This window comes from Colletotrichum scovillei, assembly GCF_011075155.1.
Source record: "Colletotrichum scovillei strain TJNH1 chromosome Unknown Contig00004, whole genome shotgun sequence".
Lineage (NCBI taxonomy): Eukaryota > Fungi > Ascomycota > Sordariomycetes > Glomerellales > Glomerellaceae > Colletotrichum > Colletotrichum scovillei.
This window is the reverse complement of record NW_023336262.1, coordinates 1,508,242-1,529,402: the sequence shown is the minus strand read 5'-3', so window position 1 is coordinate 1,529,402 and position 21,161 is coordinate 1,508,242. Positions and strand designations below refer to the sequence as shown.

Genomic DNA, 21,161 nt, shown 5'->3' with positions numbered 1-21,161 from the left:
TTGCATCTTCGGTTGAGAACCGAATAGGCCTCACCTTGTAAGATGAGAAAGCATGTATCGGTGTTGTGAAATCAAGCTTCATTGTTCTACGCATGATGATTTGAAAACACTCGCTTCTTGCTTTCCAGCAGTTCCTTTTACGAAAGCCATAGCCTGTCCGAGTATATAATCTCACCTGTCCACATTTTTCGATCTGAACGATATTTACCATCCATCACCATCTCCCCGAGCATTGTTGGTCTCGTAGTAGAGAGTCTAAGACGTATCAAGGATGACAGATCGAGCTAAGAGCTTTTTCTCATTCAGACCAAGACAAATCTCCAACAATCAGACAGCATGTAAATGCGAAAAGAAACACCAGGCTCCTCTACTTACATCTCATTCCGTCGCTCAATATAAGCAAGAATCCAGGGGCCACTTCGAACCAGACTCGTGATCATCGCACTACACTACTCGCCCCTATACCTCTCAATGAACTCCGCTACTTCAACGGCCCCATGCGCCCTCGCAACCTCAGCTGCCGTCCCCCTGACCTTGAAGGGTGCCCTCATCTTCGTCGGCATGACCTGCTTATCGATGCCCAGCTCTAGAAGAAACTTCACGCACTCCATCTTGCCTGTCCTCGCCGCATAGTGTAGCGCAGTATAATCCCCCTCGGTCCTGTGATGCAGGTCTTGGCCACAGCCGAGAAAGAAGCTCACGCACACGACGCTTCCGCCGGACGATGACCAAATAAACGCGTTTGAGCCTTGAGGCGTCGTGTAAGACCACTGAGCTCCGTGCTTAAGCAGGAGCCTGACCATTGGCAGCGAGCCGATCTCGGCTGCTGCCATGATCGGAGTCGCTGTGCGGTATCCCTTGGCCCCTACATTGGCCCTATTATCTAGCAGAAGACGAGCTATCGGGAAATCCTTGGCCCAGACTGCCGAATGGAGAGGTGTATCGTTACTAGATGATTTGGCATCCAGCTCGGCTTTGTATTTGATCAGCAACTTAGCCAGCTCAAGCCAATGCTTCGTCGCCGCAAGATGAAGAAGAGTTTTTCCATTGCTCTTTGCACGCGGATCTGCGCCAGCTTCGAGAAGCTTGGTCGCGATGCTTAGATCTGGGTTGCAAGCGGCGTACCATAGGGCAGTCGGCGCCGTACCATCTTTTGAAGTCTCTCTCGCGTTCACGTTGGCTCCACGTTTGAGCAGAACGTCTACGGCGTCTGAATGTTTGTTCTTGACCGCAATAAGGAGCGGCGTTTCACCCTGAGAGTTTCCTACCAGTGGTAGTTCGAGAGTCTTGGCCTCCTTGACCAAGATCGCAAGCTCCTTTGCGTGCCCGCTCGACGCAAGCCCGTGAATCGGAGTTCTGCCGGTGTTCCAACCCCCAAGCGTCGGATCTGCTCCTCGCTCGACGAGTAATCGAATGATTTTCAGGCTGATGACAAAATCATTTTTCTTATCATTCTCCGGGGGAATGCATGCCTTATAAAGGGGAGTATGACCCCATTTGTCTCGAGCATTTGCGTCTGCCCCCTTGTCGAGCAAATACTGCACAACAAGATATGCAGAACTCCTCACGGCTGTGTGTAGCGGCGTAGTCCCGTTGGCATTCCTGATCTTCCAACTGGCCCCGCTCGACAATAGCGCCAATGAAGTGGGAATCTGTCCTCGACTGAGCGCTTGGTGCAATGCGGTATCCTGAAACGCATTCTGGACATTGACGTCTGCTCCGGAAGCAATAAGCCGGTCTAAGACGAGCAGAAATCCCTCGCGAGCGGCAACATGTATGGCCCGGTCACCGCGGTCTCCTAGGGCTATGTTTACAGAGACGCCTTGGGCCAAAATGGGCTCAAGGTCCTCAAGCCGCCCTCCTCGTACAGCGGCAAAGAGGTCGTCAGCAAATCGCTTGCCTGTTGTGTTGATATGAGTATCTGATCTACTCTTCTTCAGCTCCGACGGCGGCTGTAAACCCAGTTGGGGTGGGTTTTGCATCTTCAGAATATGGGGCAATATTTCTCTAAGTATCCCCTCGAGATTGTCAACTCCCTTCTGTACATTATGGACGCCCTCCTTGACTTCTTGACCAGTACGCCTATGACTTATTAGTGTGTGGCTTTGTCTTGTTCGGCGTCTGTCTTGAATGCGTACACTTGCAAAAGCTGGATAACAATACCAAGGCGGGCTTTCTGATCCTGGATACTTTGCGTAGCATCTGAAAACATCTCCTCCCTCCACAAGAACTTCGTCTTGTCCCACTTTCCCATGCGCGAGTCACTTTTGCTCTGCACCTTGCTGACTTCATGTTTCAAGTCTTTGAGTGTCTTCTCCAAATTTTCCACGCATGTATCAAGCATCTTCCGCAAACCATCCTCGGTACTGTTTTTGACCGGGTTTTTGAGGATATCAGTCTGTGAGACTTGATTCTGCAAATTGAGACACACATCTTTCGTCAAGTTGCACTCGACAATGATCTCGTCCACAGCCTTGGGTGCATTCTTGTACTTTTCCACAAGGCTTTGAATCTGACGAGCAACGCCGAAAAGTTCGACGGCACTCGTTAGGGCGGTGATGGGATCCATCTCGCACGAAATGTAAGTCTTTGAAGCAAGGTTGAAGATACCCCTCTCTCAGGCGCAAGCATGGGGCGAAGGTAAGCTTCATATAATAGCGGAGAAATGGTATCGTGGTGCATCGCCTCAACTAGCCATCCTGTCTGCGGCCAATCGTAACTGTAGCTAGGGCTGACATGCATGGATGCTACCCACCGGCTGATAATTCACAAGGCTGCCTCCCATTTCGGTATCACTGCTGTAGTGTCTTTCTTCGGGAAGAGGGGGCGGGTAAGCTGTTGCATAGATTGGAAGTAAGATGAAAAGATGTTTCATAAGATAGATGGTAGTCAGAATATAGTCGCTTTTGATTGCTCGAGTTTCTAGAAAGCTGACTTTGCACCGCTATTCTCCTATCGCGAAGCAGTTAGACACCATGACACCTTTCGATTCATTGTTTGCCCGAATATCACCAAATGAACATAATCGAGGGCCATCACCGGCGAGCCTTGAGTGAAGATCTTAAACTTTACCAACTCTACAGTGTGTCGGCTACGATGCTGCCGCCTCCTCCAGCGACGCTGGTACCGGGCATGGCGCAGCATATCCTCTTCTCATTCCTGACAGCTTCATCGTTACGACTTTCTGGGGTCTCCAGAAGTATATTCGATGGAGAGTATACGGAGAGAGCGGGTCAGACAGGACAGTCACAGTGACAGCTATATTAGCAAGGGGGGTCAGTGACGATAGCTGTAGAGAAGATGCCTGTACCGGAAACTTGAGTTTTTATAACTTATTTCGAAGACAATCACTTCCTTGAGTTCACATTATTTGTTTACTCTGGTAAGGTCGCATCCATTTCCTTCTAGCACCTCAGTAGGCAATTGGACGAATGGCTTGAGCGAACGGTAAGGGTCAAGTCAACTCGACTCTAGCTTACATATATCCCGAGCGCACAATGAGCAATTTGATACGGCCCCAGTGCCACTCATGTAAACATGTCGTTCTAATGAACTATTAAACCTTACATACCACTCATCCGACCCGGTGTCTGAATGCGAATGCATCAAAGGGTGAGCACAAATGTCAACAATTTCATTGCCTTCGTGGTGGTTAAGTCGTGCGACTAACTGTACCGGTGACACTGCAACTAAGCAGGTGAGGGGCAATGACGACATCCACCGAACATCAATAGACAAGGACCGGGGTTATGATGAGAAGGTTTAGCTCTCAATAACAAACCGTTCAAGCCTGCAGACTGCTCTTCCAGGAACATGAAGTGACCGTTGATTAGATAGCGCCGATGATGAGCGCAATACCAGCACACCGTAAAGTCCATGAGTGACGACGACGCATGCTCAATCCAGATTATAAGTTGTCGCGCAAAATGAGCCCGAAGAAATAGGAATGGGTGCCAATGGCGGCGCTCACTAGGGGCTAGCGCTGGGCTGATGCCGATGCGTAATGTTCCCAGAGCTCTCACGAAATCCAGGTACGTAAACCAAAAGTTTTATCAGAGCAGAGGCTGCTGTCATTCGCCGATCGTCTCATCGAGCCGTTGGTTGGCTTGTCCCAGTATGCCATGTGTGTAGAAGTACCGTTGTGCCGTGGAGGCAGGGGGGGGGGGGGGGTTAGCTCTCAAGCATGTGCAAGTGCTTTTCGAAGAGAGATGGAGGAAACCTTGGCTCACCAGGAGTATCACCCACCTGTAATCCCCACGCCCAGCGGCCCCCAAGACACTAGACATCCCGCATTCAGTCGCAGGCTTGATGAGCTGCCTCCCAGATTCGTGGATGGGTTGACTTCTGTCAGAGAGATAACCTTAGCTTTGGGGGGGCGGGGGAGGTATCCCTACTAGGAGCTCGCTCACACTCACTGATAAGTAGATGTACGGAGTACTTCACTTATCTTACCTTACCATATGATGTGATGTACGGTAGAGAGCTGCCAGGAACAGGTGCCTTATCTATATATAATATCGCTGACGTACCTGGTCTCGATTTGTTATTCTCTCGTCCCATCTTGCAAAGTTGCTCAAATAAAGTTGCGCACCCACTTTGTTTTCCCCCGAAAGGCATTCCCACTGAACTCATCCTACAACGAACTCACTCACCATAGCTCACGAACCACACGCCCTACATCCATACCCGGAACTCGAACACGATGACTGCCGAAGTATCTCACGGAAGAGGTGGCGCCGGAAACATGGCCGTTGACGACACCCAGTACGTCGACGGCGAGGTCGTGAGAACAGGCCCCGAGGGGTCTCAGGGAACTGGCGCATTCAGCGCAGGTCGTGGAGGTGAGTCTTGACGCGGGACGAGTGCGCCCAGCGCATCGCCTTATCATCCAGCCCGCCAAGCGGCGTCGGCGCAATCGCCCACTTGGCCGGATGCTCCGCCCCTAACCATGCTCACTCTCCACCCCACGATGTCTTCAGCTGTTGCAATCACATCATAATCAAACACACCATGCTTTGTAGGCTGACTGTTTGCGCCCTGCCCTCCAGGTGCCGGTAACATTGGCGACGCCAAGAAGGAGCCCGCTCTGCGCTCCGACAAGGACCTCGTCCCCGAGGAGGCCTACCGTCCCTCCATGGAAGGCCAGGACTACCACGTCGGCCGGGGCGGCGCGGGCAACGCCGTCGAGACGGAGAAGTCGGCCGCTCACAAGGAGATTGATCATGAGAAGAAGGCCGCTGCGCAGGCTCGTGCCGACGGCCACTCGGGCGTCAGCGTCGCCGACAAGCTCAAGGCCAAGATCCTCGCCCCCTTCCACAAGAAGTAAAAAGGAAAAGACTGGTCTGTTGGAAAAGGACAAGGATGGTAATTATGGGTGTTGATGTGTTGCGACGGATGCTGGTTGGACCTGGGCTGGAAGTTTGTTTTTGGCATACCCTTCACGATATCCCCCATTTCGTAAGATCTATTTCGTGTCGAGACTTGGTCTCGACTTTTTGAATGATATCCTGCCACTGGCATTATGATTTTCCCTGGCAAAAACTTGCTGGAATGGTTCTCATCGTGTTGTTCCATCTCATGCATCTCAATGTAGGCATCGAGCAAGTTTTTGGTGGGCACGGGTTCCGCGCGGATGCGAGGCGCTGGCGCAACCAACACCTTCCACACAGAAATTATGACTCTGAATGAGGGAATACGTCTGGGAAAGCCTGAAACATAAGTCGACACTCATAAAAAGATACCAACTCATCCGTGGGTGGTAGAAAGCAAAACACACGACGAAGACAAGATTCGAACTTGCGCGGCCGAAGCCATTTGATAGAAGGCTCTGTAGAATCAGAGTTAATTCGAGTCAAACCCATTAACCACTCTGGCACTTCGCCATTGTTTATTTGATGAAAGAAGAGCCCAAAATGCGGGTTATGTTGCTTTGTTGGTGAGATTTGGTGAGAAATCTCATGTGTGTCCTGTGAAGATGCGGATGAGTGAGAGTCGGAGATGCTCGGTGTGGAGAGGAGTGGTCAGTGCACGCGCGCTAGACCCGCCTGGTAGGCGGTGTAGTTGAAATCGGCAGAAACTCGGCAGGGTAGGCCGGGTCCGTGCCCAATCACTCAACCGCTTCAACATGTATGTAGTCAGAATCAAGTCGTCTTTCCAAGCACCTTTCCAAGCCATACATCAACCTTCAACACTTCACATCTTCGTAGGAGCTTCGCTTCATCAAAGTATCGAGAGTCGCAACCTAAGATCCAGATCCATGTTTCACCTGGTCACAGGACAGATGTCTGCTGCAGACAGTGGATTTCATGGGTCCTCCGTCAAGGCCCATCGTCGCGGAACCTTAAACTGAAGCGGTGAACTTTGGCGGGATGCAGCGTCAAGACAGCCATCCGCCTACGTTTTCGGGATATGACATGAATCCCCAGTACGCACAATTTGCCGCTGCCATTGATACTACTCAGCTACTACCCGGATTCTGGTTGCCAAACACTGTGGACTAATAGCATCGACCATGGCGATGCGCTAGCATCGCCATGTCCGCGCTTTGCAATTTTCGTCTGCGTCGATTCGATTTACGTGCCGGTGATCGTCGCTCAGGGTCCAACGGGTCTTGAAATGTGGTGGGCAGACATGCTCACTGGCGCGAAGAGGAACCGCAGATCGCTCGGGCACTTACAGAATGCCCGCCCCCGCAAGCCCCAGTCCGGCTTGGATCGCCATAAAGCCTCGCCGCAGTGCTGCGACGAGAATTGGGTTGCAATACACACAGTAGCTGCGTTTCATCATGAGAAAACGAGTGCTAGAGGAGCGTGGTCGAGTGCGAGAGTTCATTGAACGGAGCTTTGTGCAGTATCGACATCCAAGGAACGCCGCATGCTAGTCAAAATTGACCTGGGGTCGTTTTTACCCAACTGGAAAACCAACCGTTCCCAAGACGGCACGGCTCTAGCCAAGGAAACGCAACCCCCTGGAGACTTGGTGAACCTAACCCGGCGAGGTACAGTTGACAGATCTGTACCGATATTTCGGCTTTCAAAGGTCTCGACTCTATCAAGTCTACGAGACTCGGAATTTTCAAAGAACCCGATGGGGTTGAGACGCTGATTCGTGTCGACCAGGGAGGGCTTGTATCCCTATGAGGCCGAACAAGAGAAACTCCAGGGGAGCCGGGGAGGCCGTTGAAGAATTAACCAATGCTGTAGGATTCAGCCTCTTGCGGTGTAGGCAACGCAAAGTGCCAATGGCCATGGAGGTTGGAAATGGGGAATTTGTGGTGTACGATCAATGCCCAATCCCAAAGGCGGATGCAGCGCATATCCATCGACGCATGCCGGCCATGGAATATCGGACGAATGAAGAACCTGGTTCGTCTCACGACGCATGTCGTTCAACGCGCATCCTCTCACGATAAATGGAGTCCATTGCCTCATAGCGCGATATGCTTCAAGCGTGGCAGCGACGCTAGGAAGGAACACCGTCCCATCGGCGATGATCTAGTTGGATGCATCCATGTTTGTCGTCGCAGCGCTTGCGAGATTGGGCAACGGTTTTCGTCGCGACTGGGGTATTTGGAGAAGATTTTGTCACTCCCTTACACACATTACAGACGTACAGGGAGGAGAGCGGTTGGGCGGAGGAGGGTTGAGAGGGGAGATGCGATGTGATGAACGGCGGACGGCGGGCCTTTGGTGGCCTTGGCTCAGCTTAGAACGGCTCCGGCAAAGGAGCCGCGGCGCAGAAGACAGGCAAAAGGGCAGAGAGCGACCAAGTACTCCGTAGACATGGAGCTAAAGGCCGGGAGAGACCATGGATTGACACTGTCACCCTAGATGTCCATGTCCTTGCTTCTCTGCTCTGGCCCGGCCTGCTTTCGACGACTTTTGCGACGCCATATAACCAACCACGCCGGCCCACAGCCGGATCTCGCAAACCTGACGACACATCAACCTGCCTCGCCTCATTTTTCCCGTCCGGTTCTTGTTCTACTTTCTTTTCCAGTTCTGTCTCGTCTTTCCATCGTCTGTCCTGGTATTGACTGATAGAATCCGCTGTGGCCCCATGTAGCTGTCCCCGCGGACCAAAGACCGACCTCGCAATTCGCAAACACGACGTATTCGGACTGACGCATAGTGGTCACTATTGAACAGCTCGCATAGCCGCATCTCACAAGTCGCCTCTTTTCTCAGGCCCATTACAACCGGCATCCTTTATTCGGAATCGGCAGGCCCTCACAGGCGAATACTCCATTGACGAGCCCTCGGAAAACAGATTGGGTAGGCTGCTACCATAGCCAACAGTAACTGGAAAGTGGAAAATCACCGAGTGGTTCGACTGAGCTGCACCATCAGCGGGGTCCGAATACAAGCCCGTCATCAACTCGGCTCTCACTTTGGCGAGGTGCCTAGCACTTGCGACGAGTACGACGCTTCAGTGCTAGGTGCCTTGCCCGAACCGCACCCGCATCTGCACCCGCAATCCGCATTGGCATTGGAATTCCGTCGTCGCATTATCTGACTGCATTACCTACCTGCCCGGTTGGTAAGTCAACTTCCTTGGTGAAGGTACTTTGTCCCGTCCAAAGTGAAGTGCTCAACAGAGGCTGGCAGGTTCCCGCGGGTCGTTCTGCAGCAGTGCAGCCTAAACTCAAGGCAGCTGCAGGTTACAAGAGACGGAAGAGACGGGAAAGAGACATCTCTCCAGTTCTGACCAGTTCTGGGCCATCTGGACCTTGTTCTGGTTGCGTGCTGTGACCGGAGTGCATCCGTCCGGTGAGACAAGGTGACAGGCCCGCACAGGCACAGAAGTCAGCTGTCCGACCTTGCCCGTCCAGTAAAGCTGCGCCCACACCTGCGGCCTACCCGTGTCAGCCGCCATGGTTCCAAGACAAGAGCAACACGCTCGACCACCACCTGCACCACGCTTATGGTCGCGTCTTTCAACTTTGTCAAAACGCTCTTTTCGCTCCTTCACCTCCGACTTCGAGGCCGATGACGAGCGTTCCGATACAGATTCCGACTTCGACAGAATGAGCGGCAGCAGTAGTGATGGTTTCCTTCACGGCCCAGGTCGTTACAAAGGCGAAGACACTCGGCCCACGAGCCAGAAGGAGCTGTCTGGTTGGTATGCATACGCCTTTGCTGCCGAAACCTATGTCATATGTGGTGAGTGTCCAGCCCATGGATCTGGATGTGTGCGCATGCGCTGACTGAGAATAGCTATCGGTAAGTTGTCACAGTCTGTCACTCCGTCTTCGAGCAGTGACATTCGTCGCGAGACAGTGATCAAGCTGTGGAGCCTGGACAGCTCGAGATGCTGGAGCTACAGCATTGCCGTGCACCCCGCCCCGAACTCGTTGCGCTGACACCACACGATGCCCAGGTTCCTTCATCCCGATCCTCCTCGAGACCCTCGCCCGCGAAAATGGCGTCCTATTGTCTGATCGAACGACCCCGTGTGGTACGAGCGACTCGAAAAACAAAACTGATGGACAATGCGTCGTGTATCCTCTGGGTATCGAGATCAACACGGCGAGTTTCGCCATGTACACCTTCTCCATAAGCGTCCTGCTGCAGGTTCTCCTCGTCGTGAGCGTCAGCAGTGCCGCAGATCACGGCAACTCGAGAAAGAAGCTTTTGCTCACCTTCGCCTGGGTTGGAAGTTTCTCCGTCATGGCCTACATCTTTGTCAACAAAACCACCTATCTCCTGGGTGCTCTGCTGGCTATCGTTTCGAACACATGTTTTGGCGCCTCATTCGTGCTCCTCAACTCATTTCTGCCGCTATTGGTCCGGCATCATCCGGAAGTGATTGCCTCCGAGACTGTTCACACTCCCGACTTGGGACATTCGAACCTGGAATCGCGACCGCTCAATGGTTCCCACGTTGACGAAGATCCCGCCAGTGCCGAGGTTGAGGACCAACATTCGCCCCTACTCAGTGGGCATGGGAACGGAAACGGAGGCTACCCGCTAGTTCGGAAAGCTACTCACGAGGAGCTCACTTCCGTCGAGCTCCAGCTGTCCACTCAGATTTCCGCCAAGGGGATTGGCATTGGCTACATTGCCGGCCTATTCGTACAGTGTGTCGCCATCGCCATAGTGATTGCACTGAAAAACACTACCTGGTCGCAAAGGGTTGCGTTGTCTTTTTGCGGTCTTTGGTGGGTATGTGACGAGCCCTTTCTCTCCATCTCATCCCCGTCGCCTGGGCGCATTATCCACCGTTACTGACCATCTTACAGGCAGTCTTCACGATCCCTGCTGCCATGTGGCTCCGCCCTCGGCCAGGTCCACCAATGCCCATCACGTCGGGCAAAGGAATCCGAGCTTGGCCAACTTATGTGGCTATGGCCTGGAAATCGTTATTCAACACTGTCCGGCTTGCTCGTCGCCTACGAGACATCGTTCTGTTCTTATGCGCATGGTTTTTGGTCAGTGATGCGATTGCAACGACATCTTCCACGGCCATATTATTCGCCAAAACGCAACTCCACATGAAGCCTTGGGCTTTGGGTATGATCAATGTGATCTCCACTATAGCTGGTGTTATCGGTGCCTTCAGCTGGGCTTTCATCTCACGCAAGTTCCACTTGAAGCCACATCAGACAATCCTTGTCTGTATCGGCCTCTTCGAGCTCATTCCGATTTACGGACTTCTCGGATATTTGCCGATTGTGCAGAGATGGGGCGTGATCGGACTGCAGCAACCGTGGGAAATGTATCCTCTAGCTGCTGTGTACGGGCTGGTGTTGGGAGGTTTGAGTTCATATTGCAGATCGCTGTACGGCGAGTTGATCCCCGAGGGAAGTGAAGCTGCCTTTTACGCTCTATACGCTGCATCCGACAAAGGTTCGAGTGTTTTTGGGCCTGCGATTGTCGGAGCCATCATTGATCAGTCTGGTGATATCCGGCCGGCGTTTTGGTTCTTGGCGGCATTGGTTGGGCTTCCGGCGCCTCTCATCTGGAGCGTGAACGTGGAGCGTGGCAAGCGGGAGGGCCAGAAACTTGCAGAGACTATTGAGGGATTCAAGAGTCTACAGGCCGAAACCGGCAGCGAGACAGAGGACAGCGACGATCGTCCGATTCTCAGTGCCTATGACGATGAGGAGGAAGAAGTCGAACACGAGCATAACCGGACCAGGGGTAACTGAGCCCCCATCACCGAACATATCTGCATAGCAACGGCGTAGGTAAATCAAGTTAGCGATATTGTATGTTTTACTCAAAAGCGCCAAGTAATGAACAGTCGACTTTGTCGTTGATTCTGTTGTCGTCTCTACCGCCTCCAACATGCTCGCCGCCTCCGTCGTATCTCCTATCTTCTTTGTTGCTCTTTGATCCCCACACTCTTCTGTTCATATTCGCGTCAGAACACTTGGGGAAGGTGATTGATTATTGATTTGAATGATGATGATGAAACTTCTATCCTTTTGGGCCATCCACCCAGCTCATTTATATCAGAAGAAAGGCGTAAGGCATGAGACACGAAGACAACAGTGTAAAAGATCATGGTAAAGCGACGAGACCGGTATATAGCCAATCAGGTAACGGAGAAATAAGTGTCGGCGCTTGTTGTGGGAACCTTGACCAGGATTTTGGTATGCGCGGATGGTTCTAGCTCCTGTTGTCTGCTGTGCTTACGTGACACGCCCGGTCCATTTGTGGCACGCCGCACGCCGCACACCTGCTGCCCGCATCGTGATTGCTGGTCCGTCCTCTGGGTCGCTGAGGTGGACGCTTAGTCGGAGGGACGCCGCGCTCACGTGACCGAGCAGAATAGTCATCCTGCGCCACCTTTTTTTCGCTGGGTAGCAAGAACGCGCTCCGCTCCTCGTCCCGGAATTGCCAGATCCTCAATCCGCGATTTTCCCAATTTTGCGCATCGTGGCCATCATTGGTCGTCGATAACCGGCCTGGACCATCTTCAGGCTTGCCAGAGTATTTGCACACTTGACAAAGTCAACAAAGAGCGCCCATCTAGGACCGCGCGCTTGCCACACAGCTTCATACCACCCCCCCCGGCCCTTTGGGCGACCCATTCGTCTTCCAGCCACCCCGTGCTCCTTCCCTTCGGTCGCGACATCCCAGCGAGCTCTTTGCACCAACGTCATTCGTCTCGGACACCATCAATCGAGATCGCATCACTCCGATCACTCTCATACCCGCGATAACATCACCGCACTCGCGTTTGCGACTCCGAACCTCCTACTACACCAATTATGTCCACTTCGCGCAAGCGCCCTCGCGCCGAGGTCGAGGAAAACAAGGCCGAATGCCCCTTCAGCATCACCTACGCCGAACCCGACATCAAGGCACAGAAGAAATCCAAGAAGAGGAGGAAACCAGAGCAAGAAGAGGAAGATGGGAAGAAGAGCTCCAAGCAACTCTCTCCCTTCTCCCCTTCCGGCGACTTCAACGGCAAGAGCGCTAACGATGTTCTGGACTTGGAATACCATGTGCATCCGCAGAAGAAGTGGTTGGAGATGACACGATACAACAGCTTCGTCCGTAAGTTGCTCAACGATAGTCCATCTGCGATGGTCTTGTACTAACAGTGACGGGCGGTAGTAAACGGGACGAAGTATTTCAGTGAAGGCTTTATCTACGTCGCAAACGACCAGACAGTCCAACGTCAAAAGGCCGCAGCGGAAGGCTCGACAGATGCCAACGAGCCTGAGAAGGTCCTGAAGCGGTCCAAGTCCGAAGACGACTGGGTAGCGCGCATTCTGGAGATCCGCGCTAGTGATGAACACCACGTCTATGCGCGCATATACTGGATGTACTGGCCGGAGGAGCTGCCCGAGGGCACGATGGAAGGAAAGAGATACACGGGAGGTCGTCAGCCGTACCACGGCCACAACGAGCTCATTGCTTCCAACCATAGTAGGTTTCATACTTCCCTAGACAGTGATCTCAGCACTGACGCGAAGCAGTGGACATCATCAACGTCGTTAGTGTGACATTGCCCGCCACCGTCAAGCAATGGATTGAGGAGAACGACGACGAGATTCAGGAGGCCCTCTATTGGCGTCAGGCCTTTGACTGTCGCACCCAGCAGCTCTCGGTATGCATAAATACCCCCGAAGCCTAGAGTAGGCGATTGTCGCTAACCCGGCATACAGTCAGTTGAACGCACCTGCAAATGCCGACAGCCCGCCAACCCGGATAAGACCCTCGTCGGGTGCTCCAACAAGGAATGCGGAAAGTGGCTACACGAGCACTGTCTTCGAGAAGAAACCCTGATGCGAACATACGAGCGACTTGGCAAGGACAAGCCCCACTTCACCGCGAAACCCCCGACAGACGGAACAGCGTCGGTCGCTGAGAGCGACAAGGTCAAGGAAGAAAAGCCGCTTGACGATGGTGTAAACGAACCCCTCAGCCCTACCGAGAGCGGTGCCGATGTGAAGCAAACAATCGATGCCAAGCCGAGCGATGCGCTGGAAGAGACCAACGGGCAGTCAGTAACCGAGGGAACGCCTGCGGTTGTCGATGAGCGCGTTTCGCAACCACCCACAACTCCTGCCACACCGACCGTACCCGAGGTGTCGGCAGCGACGTCGTCACGCAAGGTGAGATCCTTCAAGAAGAAGCCAACTTCCGCCGACGTAAAGCCGTGGGAGGGCTTGTTCGAGGCGAGAATCTTGATGGACATGACCCCATCGACGATTGAAATCAGGGATCTTCGAGAGAATGTCACTGAAGGCGAGAAGGTGTGGACTGAGCCGCTGCTCTGCGTCGTTTGCGGAGTGGGAATCAGCTAAATAATCGGCCTCTCCGTGACTGCCAAATTACCGATCGATCTCTCGAATTATGGGTCATTTTACAACCCGCCAACGCGACGATGGGGTGCCGAGCTTCACTTCTCGATGTACTTATTCCAGCAGGCACTTTATTCAACACACCGGAGCGGTGACTTAGGAAGTGCTGCTGTTTTGCTTATGACGATTTCCAATATGATTGGGGTTCGTAAACCGACCCTGAAGACAAGTATGGGGAGAGGAATACATGCCAAGAGGCATGTTGCAGGGGATGAGAGAGGACAGGTCTGGGCAGGCGGGGGCGAGACCTGGACAGCTGAAGGCGAGTCTCGAGGATGAAGACTGGTTATTCGGGTGTGGCTGGAGTGCAGTTTTATTTTTCGCGCGAGGCGTTGGCGAATGGAGGGGGGATTCATCTCGCAACTGAGTGAGGTTGGCATAAGGAATTGGTCTTGGTGTATTCTCAAGAGACAGACAGAAGGACGCCAACAAAAGGGGACGCAAAAGGCGAACAAGGCCAGCAGAGCGGCCAATCTGGAGACCAGAGTCTTGCGAGCAGTTTCCTAGAGCTTACATGGTTTGTGGTCAAATGTTTACCTTATCCTCTTTTACTCTGCATCAGCCATTGTCATGATTGATGAGACTTGCTCGATTGACTAGAGACGTCTCATGTGATGGTTCACAGTGACTATTGCAGTTCAACACCGAGAGCTCCAAGAGCTCCAGGTACAGTGGAGAGCTGTGCTGACTCGGAAGGTAGCAATAGCTCCAAGAACTCACTCCCTTTGTCCAGCTAGGTGAAGAGGTACCTTAGGTGGGTGAGGTACCTCAGATAATGACGTGCCTTTCATAAGGTAGCTCCGTGCCTCTTCAACATGCCCGAGGTGGTAGGTGCAGCCCAGAACTCCCTGGCTGTGGGGTCCTGGGGAAGTACACCCAGGGGCTAAGGACCGTCTACCCCGCCAGACCTTCCGCTAACACCCCAACCTCAAAGACCATCCAAATCCAATCGACACCGCCACCCTTTCATCGCCAACGACTCCGAAGAAGCTCAAAGACAACATCTTCCAGCGATAGACACACATACAAAGAGCCCATCATGGCCTCCGTCGACCCTTTCGACTCGGCTCTGTAAGACCGCAGCAGCCCTGACCCCCTAAACGTCATGCATCAAAGCAAATCATCTCTAACCTCTGCCGCGTGTTCTCCCCGTCTAGCGACCTCCTCCGCCGCCTGAACCCGAAACACACGACCGACCACCTGAATGCAATCATTTCCCTCGCACCGGATCTGACGGAGGATCTTCTCTCGTCCGTCGACCAACCCCTGACCGTCAAGCGCTGCAAGCAGACGGGTCGCGACTATCTCCTCTGCGACTACAACCGCGACGGCGACAGCTACCGCTCCCCATGGAGCAACCAATTCGACCCGCCTCTGGACGAGGGCGGCGTCGGCGGCGTCGGTGCCGGCGGTAGCGAGGGCGCCGGCGAAGGCGCGATCCCCAGCGAGAGGGTCCGCAAGATGGAGGTCAAGGCCAATGAGGCGTTTGACGTGTACCGAGATCTGTACTACGAGGGTGGTGTGAGCAGCGTATACTTTTGGAACCTGGACGATGGATTCGCCGGCGTGGTTCTCTTGAAGAAATGTGCGTTCCCACCTGTGATCAGGCATTGGATCCTTTTTTAGCTGACAAGACACCTCACAATCACAGCCGCGACACCCGGTGGAAGCGCAGAGGGCGTATGGGACTCGATCCACGTCTTCGAGGCCATTGAGCGCGGCCGCACGACGCAGTACAAGCTCACCTCGACCGTCATCCTCTCGCTCTCCACCTCGACCAACACTCTGGGCGACATGGACCTCAGCGGCAACATGACGCGGCAGGTCGAGCAGGAGCTCCCCGTCGACGGCGACGAGAGCCACATTGCCAACGTGGGACGGCTCGTCGAGGACATGGAGCTCAAGATGCGTAACCTGCTGCAGGAGGTCTACTTTGGCAAGGCCAAGGACGTCGTCGGCGACCTGCGGAGCGTGGGCAGCCTTAGCGAGGCTGGTAGGGACCGCGCGGCGCAGAGGGAGATTATCGGGAGCATGCAGAAGTGATTTGAAACCGGTCTGGTTCTCCTTGAGCTCATCAGAGGCTGTATCCTAGGAATTGGAGCTACGATTGATACCCCGCTCATGATATTGCGGGCATCGTGGTTGATGGTAGATGAGAGTAGCACGGGCGTGGCGCAGGATATCGAGATCGGGTTGTACGGCTTGGCTTTTCCCAAGTCGGGCTTTTCAATATCCCCCAAGATCGAGTTCACTGTTGTGCGTCGTTGGCGTCGGTGAAGGGGAAAAAGGAAACGATCGCGCGTGCCTACATCTCTTGTCTTGAATCTCTAGATCCCTTGGCAGATGCATTCTTTTTCTTTCTCCGGCAGCAGGGCTGTAGCCCATCATTCCCGTTCACTCTTTTCTGAAGCGAGAATGAGACGGGCGATAGAGAGAGAGAAAAAAAAAATAAGATGGTGTGGCTGTAATCCAGAATTTCGTGTAACTCTGTGTTCTTGAGTAAATCCATATCACTGCAGCGTCCCTTTGCCTGATTCGGTTTTTGATCTGGGTGGTTTCTTGGGAGAGAAATTCGTCTCCGATGTTCGGCATGATTTGCGTTCAACAAGGCTCTCCCTGCTGGATCTCTGTATCACCGTGGGCGCTCGGATGGATCACTTTGGCTTTCGAGACTTTTCGTCTCTTTGCCTCTTTATGGTATACCCAAGTATACAAGTCCTTGGTTTCTGGATATGGTGGTGTCTTCTTATAGAGAGACATGCGTTGTAAAACTCTGCATACGTTTCTCAGTCCCCGTTGCGCGGCACCGGCTACTTTACACTTCCATGATTGATGCACGAGACAACCGATTCGGCGTGTGTGGTCTCGTTTTTTGGCCTGAAGATGTGATCACGGTTGACAGCAGCGCACTGGAGTACCATTGAGGGACACGTTTGAACTGGAAACGAGGAAATAAGCCTTTACAATATACGACGTGGGGGAAAGGCCCGATATCTTGAGTGTTGAAACCAGGAGGTCATCATGGTGTACTCATGCAAAGACCTCAGTCAACAGTCGGAAGGGTTCGTTTCTTGCCCCCTAGCAGCCACAAAGAAGAGGACCGGCCTCGTGGGCGAGGCTTGGTTGGCATCAGCTCAAATCACAGCCCAGCACCAAGTGGACACAAGTGCTTCCCAGAAGCCCCTGAGGCCGGACTGTTGACTCGATCAATGGATGGGCAAGATAAGGTCGATGAACTTGACAAGGAGTGCAAATAGAGCAAGTAGGTAGGCTTTCACGGCAAGCCACTCATGTGAGCTTCCGGCAAGATCTTCCAGCCTGCTCTAGTTCTAGCAGTTGACCATTCTCTACTATACTCTCACTTTTGAAGCGCCCCGCGAGGATCAAGAGACAACCTTCGGGTAGGTAACTATAAGTGAAGCGATCAAATATGACACCGGTATGGCTCGCCTACATGCAGTAAGCTTAGTTGCGGCTAATTGCTTTAACGCAACAGATTCCCTTGGCCATGTCCGCAAAGTGATGGGCCGGGAAGTGATTCGACGATTGCCGGGTAACGTAATGTGGATCGAAATCGTGAGAAACACCACTCAACAGCCTGGAAGCCGAATTCGTTTTACACAGAGGCCAGTCAGAGACCTGCCGACGTAAAAGCAGCTCCAACCTTGTGGCGATTGTAAGCGTGCCAGGAACGTGGTTGCATAATACTGCCCTTACCGTAAACTATGCGTCAAATTAGGACCGATAGTAGGGGTCCTACAGAGGTTCGGATCAAATCGAGCCAGAGCTGACAGAGACTCCGTTGCCCAGTCTGATTCTGACTCTGATTCTCGTTCTCGTTCTCAGAACTAGGACACGTAATTGCACAAATAGATCCGATCAGTCGAAACCCCCGTAACCTACCTAGTGTGCCTGGCTGGAAGGTAAGCTCTGGAGCGAACCCGGTGACCCTGGCATCGTCGGATTCACGCTGTATGTCCGGCTCGGTCTGCTTCTTTCGATAGGCTTTGGGAGCGCAGTCAGGATTTGTTTGATGACGAAGAGCATGAGTGTCGCACTGGGCGAATGATGCCCAACGTTGCCTGTCGAAGCTTAGGCGGTTAACGCGCCGACGCGGGAGCTGTCCATTCAAGGTGGGGTTTGGTTTGCTAAGGAAGAGACCTGATAGAGTTGGCGGTTGCTGCATGGGTTGGTACTGTGGAGCCTCCTTGGCTTTGATGGCGGACCTGCAACATCAATAGTTGGCTCTGGCTCTGTCTCTGGCGCCGAGGGCGGCTGGGTTCCTAGCTTCAACGTCGTTGGCGCTGGCGCCGGCGCTGGCGTCGACGCTGGTGTTCGTGCCTTGGTGGCGCATAACCAAAATGCCCGAGTCGATTATTTTGGGAAACACATGAGAGTGAGTACGATGCCAGCCAATGTCTCTCGTGCCCTCGTTGATCTTCAGGGGCCTAGCTGATGTGAAAAGCGACAAGATAAGGGTTGGTCATTTGGATAAATGGATTAGCATTCACTTTCGCCCAAAAAAGAAAGCATGCGTGCTCCGTTGCAGAACAGATCCCACAAGATTTCTAGAACATGCAGCAGATCTCCTCTAGGACTCCCCGCATGCAGGATGCAGGGAGATGCGAAACGCGAAAAGCCAAGTGGCCGAAAGCTGAGCCCGAGCCCGAACCCGCCCGTGGAGCGCGCCGGTGCGTGTGCGGTTCACTGGTTAATAGCCCCTTTTAAAGTTGAAGTACGGCGGCATGGCCCAGGCAAGAAGCACCCATCTGCGAAGAGCATCATGGAAGGCCCCTGAGCGGGAACGGGGCGGGATCCATGGGATGGACACTTCGCGCCGCTGGCGCTAGCCGGAAGCTTGGGACGCAAGGTAGCCAACAGGAACAGGAGAGCCAATAAGAATTTTGTTTTTCCATTGCATCTCGCATTGTTCATTTCGTAATTTGTTTCCAACGAGATGGGCGTGTTACTCGAAATCGAGGCTGATGGTGAGACAAGATCTGTTGTATCACTGTCTTGACTTTAGGGGATGGACTGTGGATAGCCGTGGTTCCTGGCCCGGGCCGGACAATAAAAAGAAAAGACGGAGATGCCGGCCGGCAAGCAGGGCAAGCCGCGAGTGTTGAAGTGAGTGCGTGGGTGGATGACCGGGAATAGCGGGAGGGAAATCGACAAGTTGCCATCGGGCATGGATTGTTCCCTGCTTTTTGGCGAAGATCTCGGTGGCACGGGAAGGGTTGGACACGATATCAGGTATGTGTTGGGAGAAACCTGAGTCGGAACGCAACAGAATCCGAGGCTGTCAAGAGACATTATTGGACAATGGAAGGCAATTAGGGCGCAGAATTGCAGTGCGAGGGCACCGTGGGCGCGTACCTTGCATGGCTTTTCTTTTTTCTTTTTTTCCAAATACGGGCACCGATATCTCTCTCTGGCGAGTATATTCTGTCTCTGACACATTGCGCGCATGTCTCTGCCGTGTATTTGGGATTCGACGGTGCCAATAGATGCAAGATAGTGACGACAATCACGACGACCAGGGGAAGAGGTGACGGGATTAGGCCTGGTTGGAGGCTCTGAGCAGCACACAGACACAAGTTTCTCGTCTGGATTTCGATTTCCGGCAGTACGAATATTCATTGATGAATGTGGCTGACCTCCCCCCTCCCCTATTGTGACGATAATTGATAGAGGATGCTTGTCGTCGCCCAAAAGATGGTGGACGCCACGGGCATGGAGTGGACCGGGGGATATCTTGCTGCTGCAACGATGTGGGGTTTCTGAGGAAGCACGGGGCACTGTAAATTTCGCGACAAGGAGGCAGGCGGCAGACCGTCTTGGTGTCCAGCCCATGGCTCCCGAATCCCCATGGCCCTTTTTATGTGTGTGACCGAGTGAGAGCGGGGGGATGGCGAAGAAGCAGCTTGGCGAAGACTGTCGATATCGGATGAAGATGAGCATGCGATACCGGAGCTTTGGTCGTAGAATCCATTTAGTGGTCGGTGGTATTTCGCCCCTTCCATGGAACGCTGGCTTACCTAGTGAGAGTGATATCGCGGCCCTTCTCAGATAGTAGAGGCACGTTATCCGAACCAAAGTTCTTCGTTCGGTAGAAAATCTAGCACGGCACTTGGGTATGACTGTGGATGTACGGATATTAGGTGCTTGTATCGATTAAGATAGAGCGCAGCAGCCGCCGCCAGAACATGTTCCTTTGGATCGGGGATTGACTTCTCGGTGGATTACGCCGCAGCCAGGGTTCAGGGTGTTGGAAAAGGATGCTCTCTGGACTTTGGAGAAGGCAAAGGATCGCTAGCGTGTCAACGGAGTGACTCAGACGGAGCTGGCACGGCAGGCAGGACAATATGGGACATGTCAGCGAGCTGCGTACATTGAGACTTGAGATGATGGCGGGAAGACACCGATGGGAGCTGCTGCAAGCTAAAGCTTCCTTACCTACTTAGCTTACGCAGTATGGGTACTTAGAGCAGGTAGGCACGTAGGTAAGCAAGGTGTGGTATGGTGGTGGTGAGGTCAGCAGACATGGGCTCGGGAATCGGGAGGAAAGAGCTGATGGGAGCAAAGTTATGTGTTCCTGCTTGGTGAACACTGAATACACAGCCCCAGTAAGGTACCTTACGGAGACTAAGAAGTCAAGGAAAGAATGGACTAGGCGTTGGACCTGCCTGGACCTGAAGCTGGCGGCGAGAATGGAAGTGGCAGGAGTTGTCACCGGGTTACCTAAGGTAGGTACCTACTCAAGTAAGAGAGGCAACAGCAGCCCGAGCCAAAGCACCTGGCAGGGTTCAGCTCTGTAAGTGTGAAGTTTGAAGCTGCATAAAGGCTCCACCGGCTATCCATCGGCAGCTTGATGAGCGAGAGCCCTCTCGATTACAACAAGTGAGACTGTAAGTGCTTTGGTATGGGGAGGTAACTTGTGTGTGCGTGTGTGTGTGTGTGTGTGTGTGTGTGTGTGTGTGTGTGTGTGTGTGTGTGTGTGTGTGTGTGTGTGTGTGTGCTGTCCCTAGGGATATTGTCATTTCCAGAATCTCCTCTTTTCCTCCCACTTTCTTCGAGTCTTCATACTATGTGGGCAGTAGTAGGTAGCCCCCCCAGTATCCCCCTCGTTCCTTGACCCGCTCTCCATTCGTTCCAACTTCCACGGCCCGCTCCAATATCCATCTAGCCCCCGTTTTGAATGACAGCACCATTGTATTGGAGGATACTCCGTACTGGAGCTCGTTTTTGCTCTGTTTCGTCTCTTTTTTTATGCTGCTGCATCTCCGCTAAATTTTTTGACCATTCTCTTCTTATTATTCTTGTACTTGCACGGGAGGGAACA

At 53.1% G+C, this 21,161-nt stretch overlaps 5 protein-coding genes across 5 annotated transcripts; 4 read left to right on the top strand and 1 right to left on the bottom strand.

Moving 5' to 3' along the window:
* Positions 1 to 449: 449 nt before the first annotated feature.
* HER10_EVM0002664 (uncharacterized protein) lies at positions 450 to 2,569 on the bottom strand (the record flags this gene model as incomplete). Its single annotated transcript, XM_035472366.1, has 2 exons — positions 450 to 1,982; positions 2,141 to 2,569. 2 exons carry the CDS (start codon positions 2,567 to 2,569, stop codon positions 450 to 452), a joined length of 1,962 nt encoding a protein of 653 aa, XP_035334731.1.
* Positions 2,570 to 4,496: 1,927 nt separating this feature from the next.
* Positions 4,497 to 5,737, top strand: HER10_EVM0003179 (uncharacterized protein). The gene is made up of 2 exons (XM_035472863.1): positions 4,497 to 4,841; positions 5,049 to 5,737. Exons 1-2 carry the CDS (start codon positions 4,703 to 4,705, stop codon positions 5,324 to 5,326), a joined length of 417 nt encoding a protein of 138 aa, XP_035334781.1. The 5' UTR covers positions 4,497 to 4,702; the 3' UTR covers positions 5,327 to 5,737.
* Positions 5,738 to 7,885: 2,148 nt separating this feature from the next.
* Positions 7,886 to 11,281, top strand: HER10_EVM0008851 (autophagy protein Atg22). The gene is made up of 2 exons (XM_035478359.1): positions 7,886 to 10,163; positions 10,241 to 11,281. Exons 1-2 carry the CDS (start codon positions 9,540 to 9,542, stop codon positions 11,147 to 11,149), a joined length of 1,533 nt encoding a protein of 510 aa, XP_035335194.1. The 5' UTR covers positions 7,886 to 9,539; the 3' UTR covers positions 11,150 to 11,281.
* A 448-nt stretch (positions 11,282 to 11,729) lies between these two features.
* Positions 11,730 to 14,349, top strand: HER10_EVM0012241 (BAH domain-containing protein). The gene is made up of 4 exons (XM_035481639.1): positions 11,730 to 12,506; positions 12,567 to 12,881; positions 12,932 to 13,062; positions 13,121 to 14,349. The coding sequence occupies exons 1-4, from the start codon at positions 12,218 to 12,220 to the stop codon at positions 13,760 to 13,762; spliced, it is 1,377 nt and encodes a 458-aa protein (XP_035335437.1). The 5' UTR covers positions 11,730 to 12,217; the 3' UTR covers positions 13,763 to 14,349.
* A 391-nt stretch (positions 14,350 to 14,740) lies between these two features.
* Positions 14,741 to 16,258, top strand: HER10_EVM0011715 (F-actin capping protein). Its single transcript, XM_035481138.1, has 3 exons — positions 14,741 to 14,890; positions 14,977 to 15,404; positions 15,471 to 16,258. The coding sequence occupies exons 1-3, from the start codon at positions 14,859 to 14,861 to the stop codon at positions 15,860 to 15,862; spliced, it is 852 nt and encodes a 283-aa protein (XP_035335395.1). The 5' UTR covers positions 14,741 to 14,858; the 3' UTR covers positions 15,863 to 16,258.
* The last annotated feature ends 4,903 nt before the right edge of the window (positions 16,259 to 21,161 follow it).